This window comes from Gallus gallus, chromosome 1 (genome assembly GCF_016699485.2).
Source record: "Gallus gallus isolate bGalGal1 chromosome 1, bGalGal1.mat.broiler.GRCg7b, whole genome shotgun sequence".
Lineage (NCBI taxonomy): Eukaryota > Metazoa > Chordata > Aves > Galliformes > Phasianidae > Gallus > Gallus gallus.
The window spans coordinates 92,053,778-92,070,484 of NC_052532.1; the positions used below are offsets into that span (position 1 = coordinate 92,053,778).

At 48.4% G+C, this 16,707-nt stretch overlaps 2 protein-coding genes across 11 annotated transcripts in view; one reads left to right on the top strand and one right to left on the bottom strand.

Annotated features, from left to right (window-relative positions):
- Positions 1 to 7,880, top strand: part of ILDR2 (immunoglobulin-like domain containing receptor 2) — a 38,464-nt gene extending 30,584 nt beyond the window's left edge. The window contains exons 9-10 of the mRNA XM_416658.8: positions 295 to 976; positions 1,446 to 7,880. Coding sequence (XP_416658.6) covers positions 295 to 976; positions 1,446 to 1,481 — 718 coding nt within the window. The 3' untranslated portion in view covers positions 1,482 to 7,880. The remainder of the gene's footprint in view (positions 1 to 294; positions 977 to 1,445) is intronic.
- Positions 7,881 to 10,656: 2,776 nt separating this feature from the next.
- Positions 10,657 to 16,707, bottom strand: part of ZFP92 (zinc finger protein 92 homolog (mouse)) — a 49,963-nt gene continuing 43,912 nt past the window's right edge. For 5 of the 10 annotated variants that reach the window (XM_046940135.1, XM_046940140.1, XM_046940134.1 and 2 more), the window contains 3 exons: positions 14,644 to 14,833; positions 12,898 to 12,988; positions 10,657 to 12,452 (listed from right to left, as the gene is read on the bottom strand). In XM_046940135.1, coding sequence (XP_046796091.1) covers positions 11,533 to 12,452; positions 12,898 to 12,949 — 972 coding nt within the window. In that variant the 5' untranslated portion in view covers positions 12,950 to 12,988; positions 14,644 to 14,833 and the 3' untranslated portion in view covers positions 10,657 to 11,532. Of the gene's footprint in view, positions 12,453 to 12,897; positions 12,989 to 14,643; positions 14,834 to 15,269; positions 15,468 to 16,707 lie in introns of those variants that run through there. The other 5 variants (XM_046940144.1, XM_046940141.1, NM_001012821.3 and 2 more) reach the window with 5 other exon arrangements.

Sequence of the window (16,707 nt, forward strand, 5' to 3'; positions counted from 1 at the left end):
CAAGGAGAAGCAAGTTCAGTCCTGTTTATTGAAGGACAAGGGAACTGCATCCTGGGGTTAATCTTGGGTAGATATCTAGAATCTGAGCTATATGCTATAGGCTGCCTTTGCAGTCAGCGGAGAGAAGTAGGCACTTCTAGGATATGATACATCTCTTGCTACAGAAGGTGATAAAAGCAGGTCAGATGATTCATGCCCCAACAGTGCCTGTTTCCCTCGACTGCTTGTGAAGGCAGCCAAGGGGATGAGTGTAGATGATTCCCACCCTCTAACGCTATTTTCTCTCTCTTCCAGCCAGCAGAGATCCAAGTCCGAGATGTTGTCCCGCAAGAGTTTCTCTGTGGGAGTTCCAGCCGTCTCTATGGACGAGCTGGCAGCCTTTGCAGAGTCCTACAGCCAGCGGGCCCGGCGGGCAGACAGCCAGGAGACTCGGCGTTTCGAGCGGTCAGAGTCCCGCAGTGGCCGTGGTGGAGGGCTGACCCATCAGGATAGCTCCATGGAGGAGTACTACACCAAGCGCAGCAGAGGGAACCGAGAGCCACTGACAGACTCGGACCGGGGCTGGTCGTACAGCCCACCCCGGAGACGGGCCCACGAGGAGAAGCACCTGCCCAGGCTGGTGAGCCGGACACCCGGAGGGAGCCAGAAGTATGATCACTCCTACCTCAGCAGCGTCTTGGAGAGAAAGTCCCGGAGCTATGATGAAAGCGGTGACCCTTGTGAAACCCCCTCAAAGCTGAGCTCACAGCCCAGCCAGAGAGGAGGGGGAACATATTATGCCTGGTCACCACCTTCTACCTACAAATCTGATACGTCTCAGCAGCAGCAGACACCGCCACCTGAGCAGGAGGAAGGGGAGGACACCCTGCCTCCCTACAGCGAGAGGGAGCTGAGCCGAGGCCCTTCGTACCGGGCCAGAGAGCAGGCCTACCTCAATGCCTCCGACAAGAAGAGGAAAAAGGATCCCAAGAAAACAGTGAGGCCCTGTCTTGTGCTGCTGATGCAAATAGGCTGAGCAGGGAGCCAACAGGAGGGAGTTGCTAACCAGTTTAGAAGCTTTCCAGCTTAGGAGAGGGCAAAGCCTGGAGTCTACGTGTGAGGAACCCCTGATAGTGCAGGGAACTCTGCAGAGACCTCAGGTTGTGAGGTGACAGACTCCCCTAGGTGTTTGCCCATGGGTATGCGTGCCATGTGTGCCAAAGGCACACAAAGTCACATGGGGTGCCAATAGGTGGAAAACATCCTACCCCCATCTGAACCAGCAAGGGCTGATGAGCCTCTTATGTCTGGGGAGAGGGAGACAATAGCCAAAGTGGCCTGTATGAGAAAGAAAAAGGTTGTTGCTGTTGTTGTTGCTGTTTGCGTGTGTCTCCGTTGAAGCTACATCCATCTGATTGTCCATTCTGTGGGTGCTTTCCGACTGACATCTCTCTCCTCTCTTTCAGAACGATTTCCCAACAAGAATGTCCCTCGTGGTTTGAAGTCACTGTGGATGTGTCATGCCAGTGGGCTGGATACCATGACGTGGTCTCAGTGGAAAAGATGCAGAGCAACAAGCAAACTGGGCCTCAGTGAACCTTTGCAGCCACCGGCCGGGGACTCTTTGTTCAAAAATTGTTTGTTTCATTGGGGCAGCAGACTTCCCATAAACAGCACCCAATCTCAGAGGCTTTGGAAGTCTGCCAGGAGAATGAGGCCAGGGCTCTCTTCGGCACCCTCCATTCTGCACTGGAAGGCAGCCATGTCCTTACAACTTCTGCAGCCCTGAACTAGGAGCAAGGCTGCCTTTGTGCCTCTTTCCCTATCTCACGTGCAGAAAGAGGCCTGTGTGCATACCTCATGCTCCCTCCGTCTCCTCTGTTCACTGGATCAAAATTGTCTCCATGCTTAGAGTCTACTTTGTATCATCCCCACGCTGGGAGGAGGCCTTGTTCTTACAGCTGCAGACTGCCTCCAAGACTCTAAATTATGAAAGAAAATCTACATCCTTTCAGACACCACAGAGCAGGACTGATGAGGTGTTTCTTTGCAAGGGCTGAACAGAGAGAGAGAGACAAGTATGGGCTGGTTTGTTCAATATATTTAGTTATGTTCATTGTGTGCTGAGAGTTGCAAGTGAGATTGATGTATTGTTTTGAAAGTGGATCACAGTAGCTTTTCTTGTGATGAGAGCATGATGTGTTTTTCCCCCCTATCCCCAACTGTGATTTGTTTTGATAAAGTTGCGTTTTCTTGCAGCTGAGCTATGACCCTTTAGAGCTTTAAGCTAGAAATATCTACTCCACCATATAATAAGCAGTGCTCTAACTTTGCTGGTGTTCTGCTCCCAGCACCCCCAGACTTAGTGGCCTTTTTCTTTTAAAGAAGCAAAAGGGAAAAAGACGCAGTGAGAAGGCTGCAGGTCTTTGTTCTATGATACTGGAATTGCTCCTTTCTGATCACTGTTCCCAGGCACTGAACAAAGCAGTGGCAGCAATGGAAAAAGAATTAACACTGGGTGAACACAAACCTTGAAAGACCTTTTTCAATTACAGTCGTTTCTTTCACTACAGTTGTGACATGATTTTAGTGGCTGTTGTCTCAGGAACAGCTGAATTTAGAAGTGAATGCATCACAGCATCTGGAAGCCGACATTCTGGTTTTTGTGGGGTAAAATGCAGTCATTTCTTTATTTTTTGGCTGCTAAAATTACATGATGAAAGATAGTGGGAATAATTCAGGGTCTGGTATCTTGATCACTGTCAGGCCTGGAAACAAGTTCGCACTCTGGTTTGTTATGGACGTTGTCAGCCTCTGAAATGTCATCTCATAACTCTGGGCATTTGGTCATTACCTGGCTTCAAATTGATGAGGTGCTCACTCTAGCAATATGTTTTTGAACACTGGATTGATTGATTAACATCACTGCAGTTCTCTGTAAAAATTGCAGATTCATTTCTGTACAACTCCTGTGTGGGATGAGCTCACCAGAAGTGGTCACGGGAGAGGAAAGAGTAATCTCCACAGACTCGATGCTGTTGTAGTTTTTTATGATAGAAGATAAATGACACGAGGATGGCTTTCTTTTCCATGCTCTTCTTCCTGGCCAAGGAAAGATTAGCGTGCAGGAGCATATTATTACCTGGATCTGCCTTGCAGTATGGCTTGAGAAACTAAATTTTAAGTACATTTTGATCTTATCATTAATGTATGTTCCTAGGAAAATCACAGCAGTTAACAGAAGGCTGGCGGGTGGTTTCCATCTGAGCTCTCCAAGGTCTTGAGAGGTCCATTATTACTCCACATGCCATTTAAAATTAAACATCTCACCCCTGACGTAAGATAACACTGTCAAGCAAAAAATGTTAATATTTGGTTGGTACGAAAATCTTGGGAGGCCCTATACCATGGGTTTTAGGGAAGTTTAACCTGCTGTCCTTCCCATCAGACATCCAGCAGACCCAGGAAACATTTCACCACATGGAGATTTGACTGTGCATCTGCAGCAGTGATTGTGTCAGAAACGGGCCCGTTAGCAACACGTCTGTATCAGCACCAAATGGATCATCTGAAAAGTGAGGGCTGATGTAGAGTTGGGCTTCCATCTCCATAGCTGCACAACCCTAATGACTCTTGGATAACCAACACAGAGGAGCAGGTAGACAGAAGCTGATAGGAGTCACTTGTTTCAGAAAAGAGTAATGGTAGCTTTGTTCCTATACCAACTTTAAGAGCACCTGCAGGATGCTGGCATTGGAAAATAATGAGCCTGATTATTGCACTTAATCTGACAGTGATGGGGTCTCAAATTATAAATTTTCCAGTGATCAATTTTTATTGCTGGCATAAAGTTTAAATCCTTTTCATACAGGATATGGATGTCTGAGTCATGTTGATGATGCAGATGGTTTTGTGGCCTTCAAATGAAGCATCACAACAGTGACTAGCTGAGAAAACAACCAAGATGATGAGTGAATCCTGTAAAAAATTATAGGCCCTTAGAGCAACAGCAGGGTCGAGTATCAGTGCTAAATCTGGCTGTGCTGTCAATAGTGTTATCTAGGCTTTAGAAAAGTCTTGACATATGGGAAAGTAAATACCAATAGTAACAACTTCTCAGTAAGCTCATTATGCCTTTAAAGTATATTGTAAAATTTCCACAGGGTGGGTTTAGTGCAAACATCCTCAGACCATTTATGCTGAAATGGAAATTTAACAAAGCCAGCACCTTGAACACTTAAAAACTTGGGAGAAACTCCTACCTGAGACAGATAGCCAGAATTATTCTTTGTGTTGGCATAGAATTATAGAATACTATAATGGTTAAGGGAATGGTTAAGGGTGGAAGGGACCTTAAAGACCATCCAGCTCCAACTCCTCTGCCATGGGCAGGAACACCTCCCAGCAGCTCAGGCTGCCCAGGGCCCATCCAACCCGGCCTTGAACGCCTCCAGGGATGGGGCATCCACAGCTCCTCTGGGCAGCCTGTGCCACTGCCTCACCACTCTGAGTGAAGAATTCCTCCTAACATCTAACCTAAATCTCCCCTCTTTTAGTTTAAAACCATTCCCTCTTGTTACTATCGTACCATGTAAAAAAAATCAGTCTCCATCTTTTTAATAAGCGCCCTTTACGTTCTGAAGGACCACAATGAGGTCTCCCTGGAGCCTTCTTCAGTCTGAACCATCTCCCTCTGCCTTCCATCATAGGAGATAGTGCTCCAACCCTCTGATGATCTTTTGGCCTCCTCTACATGCTCCAACAGCTCCGCATCCTTCTTGTTCTGAGTGCCCCAGGCTTGGATACAGTACTCCATATGGAGCTTCTCAAGGGCACATCAGAGGAGGACAATCCCCTCCCTCGCCCTACTGGCCACTCCTCTTCTGGTAAAGCCCAGGGTACCCTTGGCCTTCTGGGCCACGAGTGCACACAGTGCACACAGGTTTTCCTTCATTGTCCACGAAGCTGTCACTCCATCACAGAAGACCACCTGATTGGTCAGGCACGATCTGCCCTTGGTGAAGCCATGCTGGCTGTCTCAGCTCACCTCCACATTTCTCATGTGCCTTAAAATATCTTCCAGGAGGATCTGTTCTGTGATCTTCCCAGGCACAGAGTCGGCAGCACACTGAATCATAGTTTTAACTCCGGTTTGTGACTCTGAAGGTACCTGCTGAAGATGGATCAGCAGGTAAACTGCTTTCTTGACCTTTTTGTTCCAACGAGCCCACTCTGGGTGGGCAATACTAGTTCACCTGCAACAGAAATAGACCAGTGGTTTGGCAGCCAGTGAAAGGCTTGTACGTACAACCTCCCTTTAAATACTGACCTGCAACTGGCCGTAGAAATTGGTGGGAGGGAGTAGCGAAGAAAGTATCAGGATCAGCCAACTTAAGACAGAACTGATCCTTTGTAGGGAAAATTCGTTCTCTGAGAAATTTTTTCAAGGAGTTTTAAGAGAGTTAGCACGTGGATGCCTCTGTTGGAATGTGACCAGCCTTCCCCAGTAACGGAGTAGTCTGACATTGTGCAGAGGAGCTTTTCTCAGCACAATTTGCCGGTTTACTCCCACAGTCCCAGGTCATCCTGAGTACTCCAACTGCTACTGTCTCTTTTGGCCGAAGGTCCCTTCCAAAGCTGCTTCTCTGAAGAAACGCAGGGCAGTCACTGGCCTGTACAAATACAGATCTCTTGAGCAGGAGCAATCACAGAACATTTTACGAGTCAAACATAGCCACAAATTTTTATAGAATCATAGAATCATGGAATGGCCTGGGTTGAAAAGAATCACAAAGATCACTGAGTTTCAACCCCCCTGCTATGTGCAGGGTCGCCAACCAGCAGACCAGGCTGCCCAGAGCCACATCCAGCCTGGCCTTGAATGCCTCCAGGGATGGGGCATCCACAGCCTCCTTGGGCAACCTGTTCCAGTGCGTCACCACCCTCTGGGTGGAAAACTTCCTCCTAATATCTAACCTAAACCTCCCCTGTCTCAGTTTAAAACCATTCCCCCTTGTCCTATCACTATCCACCCTCATAAACAGTCGTTCCCTCTCCTGTTTATACGCTCCCTTCAGATATTGGAAGGCCACAACGAGGTACATAAATACAATGTTTATCATGCCTGGACTATTCAGAAAATAAAATACAATGTCATTGAGACTGTTCCACTGAGAAAATGCTCAGAGCTTTATTTTTTTCCTCCGGGGACCATTCACATGAAGCTGCGGGTGAGGTTCTGTTCTGTGTCACTAAGTACAGGTCCGGGACATGTGGGAGTGAAAGCTGAAGTGGCTTTAACTCATTTTTTAACTAGGTCCAGGAGCAAACAGACCTTTGGCATAAGCCAGGTGCTGCAGAACTGACCCTGACTCCTGGAACCTCTGTGGGCAGCACCTCCATCTGGCTATAATGGCGTGTATGCTTTGTGTAGCAGCTGAGCAGCCAACTGCACAGTCATCTTCACGTGGGGCTCCTGAAGCCACTGTCTCATTACCTGGGAGGTCAGAGAAGAGATCCCTGTACACTACACGATGCGTCAGCTATTGTTTTTGATACCATCCAAAAAAATGCCAGCTGAATTATCAGCATCAGAAACAGAATGATATTAGTAACATTAGGAATAAATGGGAGGTATATGCCATGATTCCCATGCCAATTCTCTTGTGACCTTTGTAACTGCTTCTGGACATTCACCCCTGCCTGTAAAGGGGCCTTTGCCACGAGAGACCATCACCCCCTCTCCCTGTCTGCCCTTTGCTCTGTGCCATGCATGCGATCACTCTCCGACTGCTCTGCATGCTCAGCTATTGGCAGCTGACATTCAGCCTGGGGGCTTCAGTCAGTTTGGCTGTGGACTGAGTTGCATTTTGTTAAAAAACAAAAACCTTTTATTACCCCCTGTAAAAGCACAAATTACAGGAAGCACAAAACAAAACCCCAAGCCTTCCACTTATTCTTGAATGCAAGCAGAGATGTTACTGGAATTTAAATATTCGAGCCGAAGACAATTTCAAAACAAGTGGGTATGGTTTCCAGTCCCAGGGCAGCTGCAGTAAAAGCTCTGAAGAGCAAACAACAAAAGCAAACCCATTCAGATTTCTTTGTCCTTGCTAAGAGCGGCAGCAGAGGGAAGGAAGCAGTGCTTCACCAGTCTGAGAGTGCGAATGCGGCTCCAAGATGTGTTACATCTGAGTTTAAAAGTATGACTCAAAAGCTGTCAGGCTGATTTTAAAAGCAAAACTCAGGTCAAGGAAATGGCACGGTCTTCATCTCCGGTGTCTCTTGGTGGTTCTCTTCCACACCTGCTCACTTATCTTTATTCCTGCAAAGCCTTTACTTGCGCCCTGAGAGCCACGTGCCCTCTGTGCCCAAACACCAGATGAATGTGGAGGCAATGGGGAGCTCCTGTGCACCCGTGTTACCCAGCCTGCAGAGCACCAGCACTGGCCCATCAAGCATCCCTCACATCTGGTGGCAGCCAGGTGCCTGCTTTTCACAGGCCCTATTGAAAATCCCAGCCATGGTTATGGTCCTCTTGCTGTTTGTCACGGAGCTGTTGGTTGCATTTTTCTTCTTCTCTTTCGTTGCAGTTGCTCATCTGCAACAGCTTTGTTTCCCCCATTAGGCAGTGAGGGAATGGCTTTCTTTGCTGTGCTCAGCTTTTGCTATTTTACTTAAATTCTCCTTCTTGCCTGTAATGAAGTTATTTCCATAATGGGAGGCCGGAGGGAGTGTCAGAAAGACACACTGCTCTGTACAGCGACAATACAAGCACTCTGATGGCTTTCTGGAACACATCCGCACCCTCAGTTACCAAGCATTATACATTCACCATGCCTGCAGTTTCCAATTTGTTGCTTTTGAGTTGTCACCATGGAGAATAAAAGCAGGAAAAGCTACTGCCTATCTGCCTTTTTATTACAGAATCATAGAATTGCAGAATCATCTGAGTTGGAAGGGACCCTTAAAGGCCATCCAGTCCAGCTCCCCTGCAATGAACAGGGACACCTCATGCTTCATCAGCTGCTTCGGAGCCCTGTCCAGTCTGACTCTGGGTGTCTCCATAGATGGATGCATGTGATGCTCAAGAGCCTGCTAAATGATTCGTTTATTTAAACCCTTGAAGTTACCTGTTCCCTAACAAAGCCAGAAGCTGTGTTTCCAGAGGCCTCAGTCCTGTTCTCCTTGCACTTACAAGGACTTCAGCCCCCAGGAAAGTAGAGACGGGGTAAAACCGCAGCGTAAAATGCTACAGGCTTTACCTCCGACAGATATGCAACATCCAAATTAGCAAAAACACACAGTCTGTGTGCATATTGGTGCAGCCTATTTACAGACTGCACTGTGCACCCCTCACAGCTAGAAGCAGCTGATGCAATGCAAGACCTACCTCTTTGCTCAACAGCTTGGTCCTGTGCACAAATACACCTTCACCCAACGTGACAGAACAGTTGTGCATAGCAGGCTTTTAGGCTAAGGTACACTCTAAGTTGCACTGGGGGAGTGAAATGTGGTTTGTTTCTTCTTAAATAGAAACATGTATTTATATATGTAGTCAGTTCTGTGTTTAGTTTCTGAGAGGAGAGATCAGAGGCTGCCTTCTGTTCAGACTGAGTAGAATCATAGAAGATGTCATCCTCCAGCTTCAGTAAGATGCGACTTAGGCTGGTTCTTGTAAATGGTAGTAAAGGGAAAGAAACCTGTATCGAGAGGTCTCCGTGGGCAGCTTGTCATCCTGATGAGACACTTCTTAATCGAGCAAAGATACCATACTGTAGCTGAAACAGTTTCTAAGGGTCTCAACTTCCCTGATCACATCAATGAGTATGCAGTTAGAGAGCTCCCAAATACAGCAGGTTTGGAGGACTTCAAGCAAATTAGAAGTCTAAAAGCTTTCATACCCGAGTGCGTGCAGCACACAGAGAGTGCTTTTCAAATGATCTTTGTAGAGCATAGTTTTGTGCTAGTGCTAAGACCTTTGAAAGGAAAAGTACAGGTATCATCTCAGTTATTGCCCAGCAGACCTGAGATCTGTCCACCCCTGTGAATAGCTCAACTTCACTTGCAGTCAGTTTAGAAACAGCCCATGCAGCTAAGCTAAACTGGTTCTTCTTTGAGCATCTCAATTACACTGACTTCATGATTAAACTCACTGAATGATGGAATATCCTGAGCTGGAAGGGACTCACTCTCTGAGCATTGTCCAAACTCTCCTTAAACTCTGGCAGCTTGGGGTTGTGCCCACCGCCCCGAGGGGAGAAGAAGCTGGGGCCATGGCAGAGCACCCTACACCCACACATGTTCTTGTTCTTCCAGCTCCACTGCCACAGTCCTTGGCTGCCTGCTCCGCCTTGCTCAGCAGAGTGCTCGCTGCCACACAGGCAAAGTGACACCAGAGCCTCCTAAAGGCCACCAAACCAGGGACGTGTCTGTGATGCAATGATGACTTCACTATGACACACAGTGGCTGTCATGGCTGCCCAGGCCTGAGCTGCACCCGGTGTCCTGAAGTGTGGACATTTATCATGGCAACAAGAACAGGCTGGAGTGTACTGGGCTCATTTGGCAAGGTGCTGATGGCGGAGGGTCTGCAGAGGTGACCTTGCCGAGAAGGGACCCCCCGGTGGACAAAGCCATTTTCAGACAGACACCAAGGGCTGTATGTCCTTCTTACGCTGTGGTGCCCAAATGTGGCATTGTGGAGCTGTCGTTTCTTAACATCTCCCTCGCTTTCAAAGGCAAGGGAATATGAAGCTAAAGTGTACGCCCTGTGTTTTGGACTATAGCATTCATAACTATTGAACAGAGAGTGTGAAATGCCCTGGCTTGATGTGGCCAAGTGAAGAGAGCACTGTGAGCTGCCCAAAAGAGCGATCTACATGAAGACTCAATGGGAACAGATAATGCCCATCAGCAGGTTCTCTGCGCGCTCTTTGAAAAACAAACAGAAGCAGATGACTGTGCCAAGGAGTTCACATGGGCTACTATTACTGGGCTTCCGTGCCCCTGGCATGTTTAATTTACCATGTAGAAGTAATAGTCCTGTTCACGGCATTGTGCATTACTCAGCCAGTAATTCCATTCACATTGCTTCTGCTCAGAGCTTGCTCCTTTCCCCAGGATCCTGTGCTTTTCAAGCTGGGCCCTCTTTTGGCCCTTACTGATATCTGCTATTTGGAAGTTCATCTTCATGAGAATGCTCATTGTCAGCGTTAGGCTGATAAGCAATGCTGAAAATAAAAATTCTACGGCACAGAAGATTCAACCACTTCATTTTCTTGCCTAAAGCACACTCTGATTTCTTCGACTGTTTGGCTCTGTGGGTGGAACAGGCATTTCAGTGTATGTTGCTACGTTCATTACAGGGAGTTCTTCCGTGCTAGAGATATTAACATCTTTGTTATTACTGCCAGTTCTCTCCTCCCCCGTACCAAGCGGTCGCTTGAGCTGAATTTCCTTGTAAGGACAGACTACCAGCAGTAGTATTTTCCTCCTCAAAGTGAAGACCTCTTCAGAGGTCAGTTCATTCCGCTTTCTCAGAATTCTGCCTCCCCCACACGCCTTAGACAGTCATTACTAAAGAAGATGTCGAAACCACCTGCAAAAATTCATGGAAATTCTAGAAATGAATGTCAGCATCACCTCTTTGCAATCATTAACAACTCAAAGGCTGCGTTAGAGTTAAAAACTTTTATGCAAGAAAGGATGCTTAACACTGAATACAAAATCGGTTTGACATGGCTTATTTTTTAAACATCATCCTCTTTCTTTTCATCAACTGTCAATTAAAGATCACAATTAAAAAAGCCATCCTAAATACTTCTAAAAGCATTATAAAAACATTGGTAAAGTGCCACCCACAAAAGCGCCTAAACAAGAATCTGAGAGAAGTGCCTATAAGGATGTTAATTTACTTAATTGCTGCTGAGGACAAAGCTGTCAAACAGCGTCATCATCTGAGAACCTGTCAATTTAACAGCCATCCAACCCAGCAGAAATACAGTTCCACAGACATGGCCTGCACAGAGGACGGCTGGGCCTGTGACATATACTCAGGGGCATCCAACTCCGTGTCAAAGGGGTTTGAAATAAATAGCTAACACCACCTAAACCCAAGAAAACTGCCAAGCGGGAGATGTGGATTCTGAGGGGAGCAATCATGCTAAGCTATGGCCTTACAACAAAGGGCAAAATCCAGGCAATGCATACAGAAAATAGATTTTAGGACAAAAATCACACCCCTCTAAGAATAGCAAAAGAAGGCACTGATCCTTGGAACGTCTCTGTGTTCACCCTCCTGGTCTTGGACGTACCATATGGTAAGCAGCTTTCCTTCCTCATCCCCAAAAGAGGGGCTGAGAACAGCCACCCCACGCAGTGAAGCTGCACTAGTGCATTCAGTGCAGGCTGAGTGCCTAGGCAGCGCTCACAAACCGATTTAGCCAGAAGGGCACAGGCCCTGAGGGGTCCCTTCCCCCAGTTCACACCCCGTACGGGGCGTCCAGCTGTCTTTCCAGCACCAGTTCCACGGCCCATGGTCCACATGGCCAACTACTCTGTATGGTGCTTTTGGTGGCGCACCAGCTGGGGCTGGAAACGAAAGCTTGCTCCGCACTGGCCGCAGTGGTACGGCTGCTCGCCCGTGTGGATGCGGGTGTGCTTGATGAGGTTGGAGTTGCCACTGAAGCCCCGGCCACACTGGCTGCATTTGTAAGGCTTCTCACCTGTGTGGGTACGAGCGTGGTTAATGAGGTCGGAGCTCTGCCCAAAGCGTTTGCCACACTGACCGCAAGAGTAAGGCCGGACACCGTTGTGGGCCTGCTGGTGCTGGAGGAGGTGGGAGCGCTGGCTGAAGCTTTTCCCACAGGCTGAGCACTTGTAGGGCCGCTCGCCTGTGTGCATACGCTGGTGTTTGATGCAGGTGGAGCTGTCGCTGAAGATCTTCCCACACTCGCTGCACATGTAGGGTTTGAGCCCGGTGTGGATGCGCTGGTGCTTCAGGAGGTTGGAGCTCTGGCTGAAGCTCTTTCCACACTCTGCACAGGTGTAGGGTTTCTGGCCAGTATGGACCCGCCGGTGCTGGATGAGGTGGGAGCTCTGGCTGAAGCCCTTGCCACACTCCCCACACAGGAACGGGCGCTCCCCGGTGTGCATTCGCTGGTGCTGGATGAGGTGGATGCTCCGGCTGAAGCCCTTGCCACACTCGGAGCAGATGGTGGGCTGCTCTGCACGAGGGGCTCCCCGTGGGGCTGCTGCCACCCTTCTCTCTTGTCTTTTCACCAGGCTGATAGCAGAACAAGGCTGCTTAGCCTCCTCTGCCTCCCTGTGGCCACCTCTCCGTGCCTCTGTGGAACCACGCTGACTTCCATGGCTTTTCTCCAGCTGTTCCTTTCCTCCTAGGGATCCTGCTGCCAACAAGTCCTGCTGATCTGTGCTTGCAAAGTGTTTCAGAAAGGGATCGATCTCAGCACCTGGAAAAAAATCACAACTAATTGTAATCACTAATTGTAATTATTGCTGGGAGATGAGCATGGCAGAGAACAGGTGAGCTCTTCTTCCAGAGAGTATGGTCTGCACTGCGTAGGAGAAGCAGTTACAGGGAAGGACTGGGATCAAATGGAAAACCAGTTGTGAGAATGCGACCTCATCACATGACCCAGAGCAGATGTACCACAAAAAGCAGAGCCAAGGGCAGTGCAGTTGGCCCTTCCTTGCCCCCGGGAAATCGTCACGTTCTGTCTTCTTAATATTCTATCTCTCATACATACTCTTAACAGCACACTGACAAGGCTGCAGTGACAGGAAAAGAGAAGGTCTCAAATCAAGCTGGATGGAATAAAGTAGTTTGAAGAACAATGCAAAAGTTCGAATTGCTTTTTCCTTTCTCTGTGTGTATAAACTCATCTTATTCCTTACTCATGTGCATCTCCTTTGAGGCCTCGTGATCTTGATCTTCTCCTTGGTCCATCTGGGCAGGTTATGTCAGGTTCACCAATCAGGAATCCTCCTTATAAAAGCAAACAAAATTAATCTTAGTTAATATTCAGCAATAGTGTCACGTAGTATGCCTTAAAATCTACTCCCCCTGCTGAATACAGGGAACAGATGGAGAAAGTGCTTAAAAGAATGGCACCATCTGAGCAACAAACGTTTATGGGCATCCTGTGCACTAGTGAGGTACCTGATGTCAGATATGTTTTATTTTCTTATAGGACATTTAAGGTTGCCTCTCTTCTGATGACCAGTACATGAGGACATACACCAGATGCACTGGACTCAGAATTGGTTGACAGCAACAATAGCTATAGTTATAAGGAAAAAGCAAAACTCAGCCACATCTGCATGTTGAATTGGAGACATTTCTGTAATAACGACAACCACGAGACTAATTACTGTTTTAAAATTATTCTAAATGGAAAATGACTCTGTAGTCATCAGAGCATGATTTTCTTACTTGCTCTCTTAACTCTTCTTTCTCCTCCAAGGAAAGACTCTCAGGCTGAGGCAGCTAAACCAACAAAACAGGCAATATGATGTCATGTCTATTCCTACTGGATTCTGGCAGATGCCTACTTGGCAACTCCAACAATTGCCACAAATGCAATTATTGGGCAAGTTGGTCTTATAAACGCTGCCAGCACAAAAGGTAGGCACTGGCAATTGCTGCAGAAAAAAATGCAGGAGAACAGAGAAAATAAATAAATAATAAGATGTAAAGTGATGGGTGTTTTGTTGTGGACTGCTTCATCCATCACCGACAGCTATTTAATGAAGGGTAATAAGAGATGAGATAGCATCAGAACTAAGGAGATAACTCAGATGAGGGGAATGGTCTTGGACCTCAGATGCCAATCTTAAAGTCTGTGATCTTGGGTGGTAAAGCTGGACAGAAAGAAAGGGAGAGAGCAAAAGAGAAAGACTTACTGAACTACAGAACGATGAAGAAAGGAAAAGGGGAAAGGAAAAGAAGCTGAGTGCCTACTTTAAATCTCTGCTGAATGTTGATGGGGACCATCCCTGCAGATGTGCCATTTCAGGCTGTCCTGAGCCAACACACAACGTTAGGTTGCTTTCGGGAGGCCTACAGCAATCAGAACTTTGCCACTACTGAGAATCTCCGTTGCAGCAGATGGATGGTAGGAGCCAACCCAGCCAGCGACATGCTGCAGTGTTACCAGATGGCCTGTTCTACCTGAAAGCAGGAGCCAAAGCCCCATGCACACACAGGCCTTTTCCCCAAGCAGCTAACCACAAACAGCAGGGTGTACAAACGGGAAATGCAGAGAAGGAGAACCGTCGGCACTTCAGAGGTGGTACCAGCATCGTGATAAGTGTCTGACCACAACTACCAGGGGAAGTCTCAAAGCATGCAAACAAGGCAGAAGGAAGAGTTCACTTCTGACCCTGCAAAGACCTCCTGACGCATGGCTGCTGTGCTCAGATTTACTATGGCAGATCAGCAAAAAGCAGACAGTCCTCGTACATTGACAGGCTAGCCTGGAGTAAGAAGAGTTTCCTCCTTTCCCACGATCAGTCCTCTCTCTGTGAAAGGAGGAGACCGATCTCACCAACAGAGGAGACAGTCCTCCAAGGACCAACAATTCATTGCCTTTACCTCAGCTGTTTGCCGACGGCTCTTCATTTTCTCTCCTGACCACTCACCTCCATAGTTATCCTGTGGCTGCATCGGACCGTGGAGGCTGTGGGAGTCATCCCAGTGTAGAGTTCCATCTCTCAGGCTCCTTGGGGTCCCTCAGTCTGCTCCCGAAGTGCCGTCGCTGGCTGAGCGTTCTCTGCATGGTCACCCTCGGGCACAAAGCTGCCATTCAGAGCGAGGTGTGAACATCCCATGCTGGAAGGGACCCACAAGGATTACAGAGTCCAACTCCGGACTCCACACGTGACCACCCAAAATCCAAACCCTATGTCTGAGAGTGGTGTCCAAGCGCTCCCTGATCTCCGGGGGCACACTTGGGGCTGTGCCCACCGCCCTCTGGTGCAGAAGCCGTTCCTGATATACAGCACTAACCGGCCATGCCCTCCCTAAACTCGGGCGACGGGCAGGAGATGGGGAGGCAGAGCACTGCCATGGCACCCAAACAGGGATAAGAAGGAGAAGCGGGAGACGCGGAGCTCTGGGGAACCGGGGCAGCGTGTGAGGCTGCCTGCGTGCAACACAGGTCGGAGAGTGGGCAAGGAGATGCTTTTGCCTGCGGCAGGTGGAAAGCGATGGGACGGGAGAACACAGGGACAGCGGCGAAAGCGGAGACAGGAGTACAAAAACGTACAGCCGGCCCTCCCCTCCTCCTTTCAGTCTCTTCTCCGGGCAGGTCCTTCCTCCACGGTGCCTACAGACAAAGGCTCTGCCGGAGCTTCCAAACCCGGGCTGCCCTCTCCCGGCCCAGAGCTCCGCAGCCACCCCGATCCAGCCGCCCCTCGCCTACCTGCAGGGCGCCCGGCGCCGCCACGCTTCCTGCTCCGCGGGCAAAGGGCGCTTCCTGGGCGGGGCGGCGCGGGCGGGAGCCGTGTGGGGAGGGAGGGAGGGAAGGAGGGGGAATACTGAAACAGGGTGAATGGGAGGGTCAGGTCGGATGTTAGGAAAAATTTCTTCTCAGAAAGAGTGGTGAGGTGTTGGAATTTGCTGCCCAGAGAGGTGGTGGTGTCACTGTCCCTGGAGGTGTTCAAGAATCATGGAGATGTGGCACTGAGGGACACGGTTCAGTGGGCATGGTGGGGATGAGCTGATGGTTAGACCAGATGATCTTAGTGGTCTTTTCTAACCTAATGATTCTGTGATTATGTATCCCCATCAATCTGTACAACAGTACAACTGTCAGGCATATTGGTGCATCCTTGTCGTGTTTGCAGTACAGCACATCTGCTTAGAAATGTGGAAGGCAGAAGATCAGTATGTTTGCAGTCAAAGTACGAATGTATGGAGAAGAATGAAAGGGGAACGTATCCTGCACATGAAACTACACTACTGACCATGGCTTAAATGCTGATATGAGGGAACATTGGGCTCAGGCATCACACTGCTGTCCAGCATCAGTGAAGGCAACCGCTGAATTCATTTCCAAATACAGTGTTGAGAAGGTGATAGGAAACCCTTGGTTTCAATCTACCATGACAAATCCCATCTAACCACCATGATGGCCTACTATCCAGACATGAATGGTGGCGTGGCCAACGAAGACTTAAGGTAGTAAGCTCCACATATAAACAGGGCAGCCTGCATACTGGGCTACATCAGGGAAAGCATGGCTGGCAGATCAGCAGAGGTCATTATCACACTCTGTTCAGAGCTGGGGAAGCCACACTTGTAATACTGTGTCCAGCTCTGGACCCTCCAATTCGAGAAGGGTATGGAAAAACTAGAGAGGGTGCCCAAGTTGCTTAGGAGCCTAGAACACGTGAACAGTGAGTAGAAGCAAACTATTCTGCATAGAGGGAAATGATAAAACAAGTTTGGTTTGAAAAGTCAAGCTGGACACTGAGAAACACTTCTTTGTTGTGGGAGTAGTGTATGAGAGGAGCAGGCTACCTTACAGGGTGCTGGTTCTCCAACCTTGGAGGCTTTTGAAACTTGGCTAGACAAACCCATGGCAGACCTGTTCTAATGCTGGTGGTAGTTGTGCTTTGAGCAGGAGGTTGGACTGCAGAGGTCTCTTCCAATCAACATTTCAGTGATTCTACAAGCAACCGTACACGTATCGTCCTGCAGAC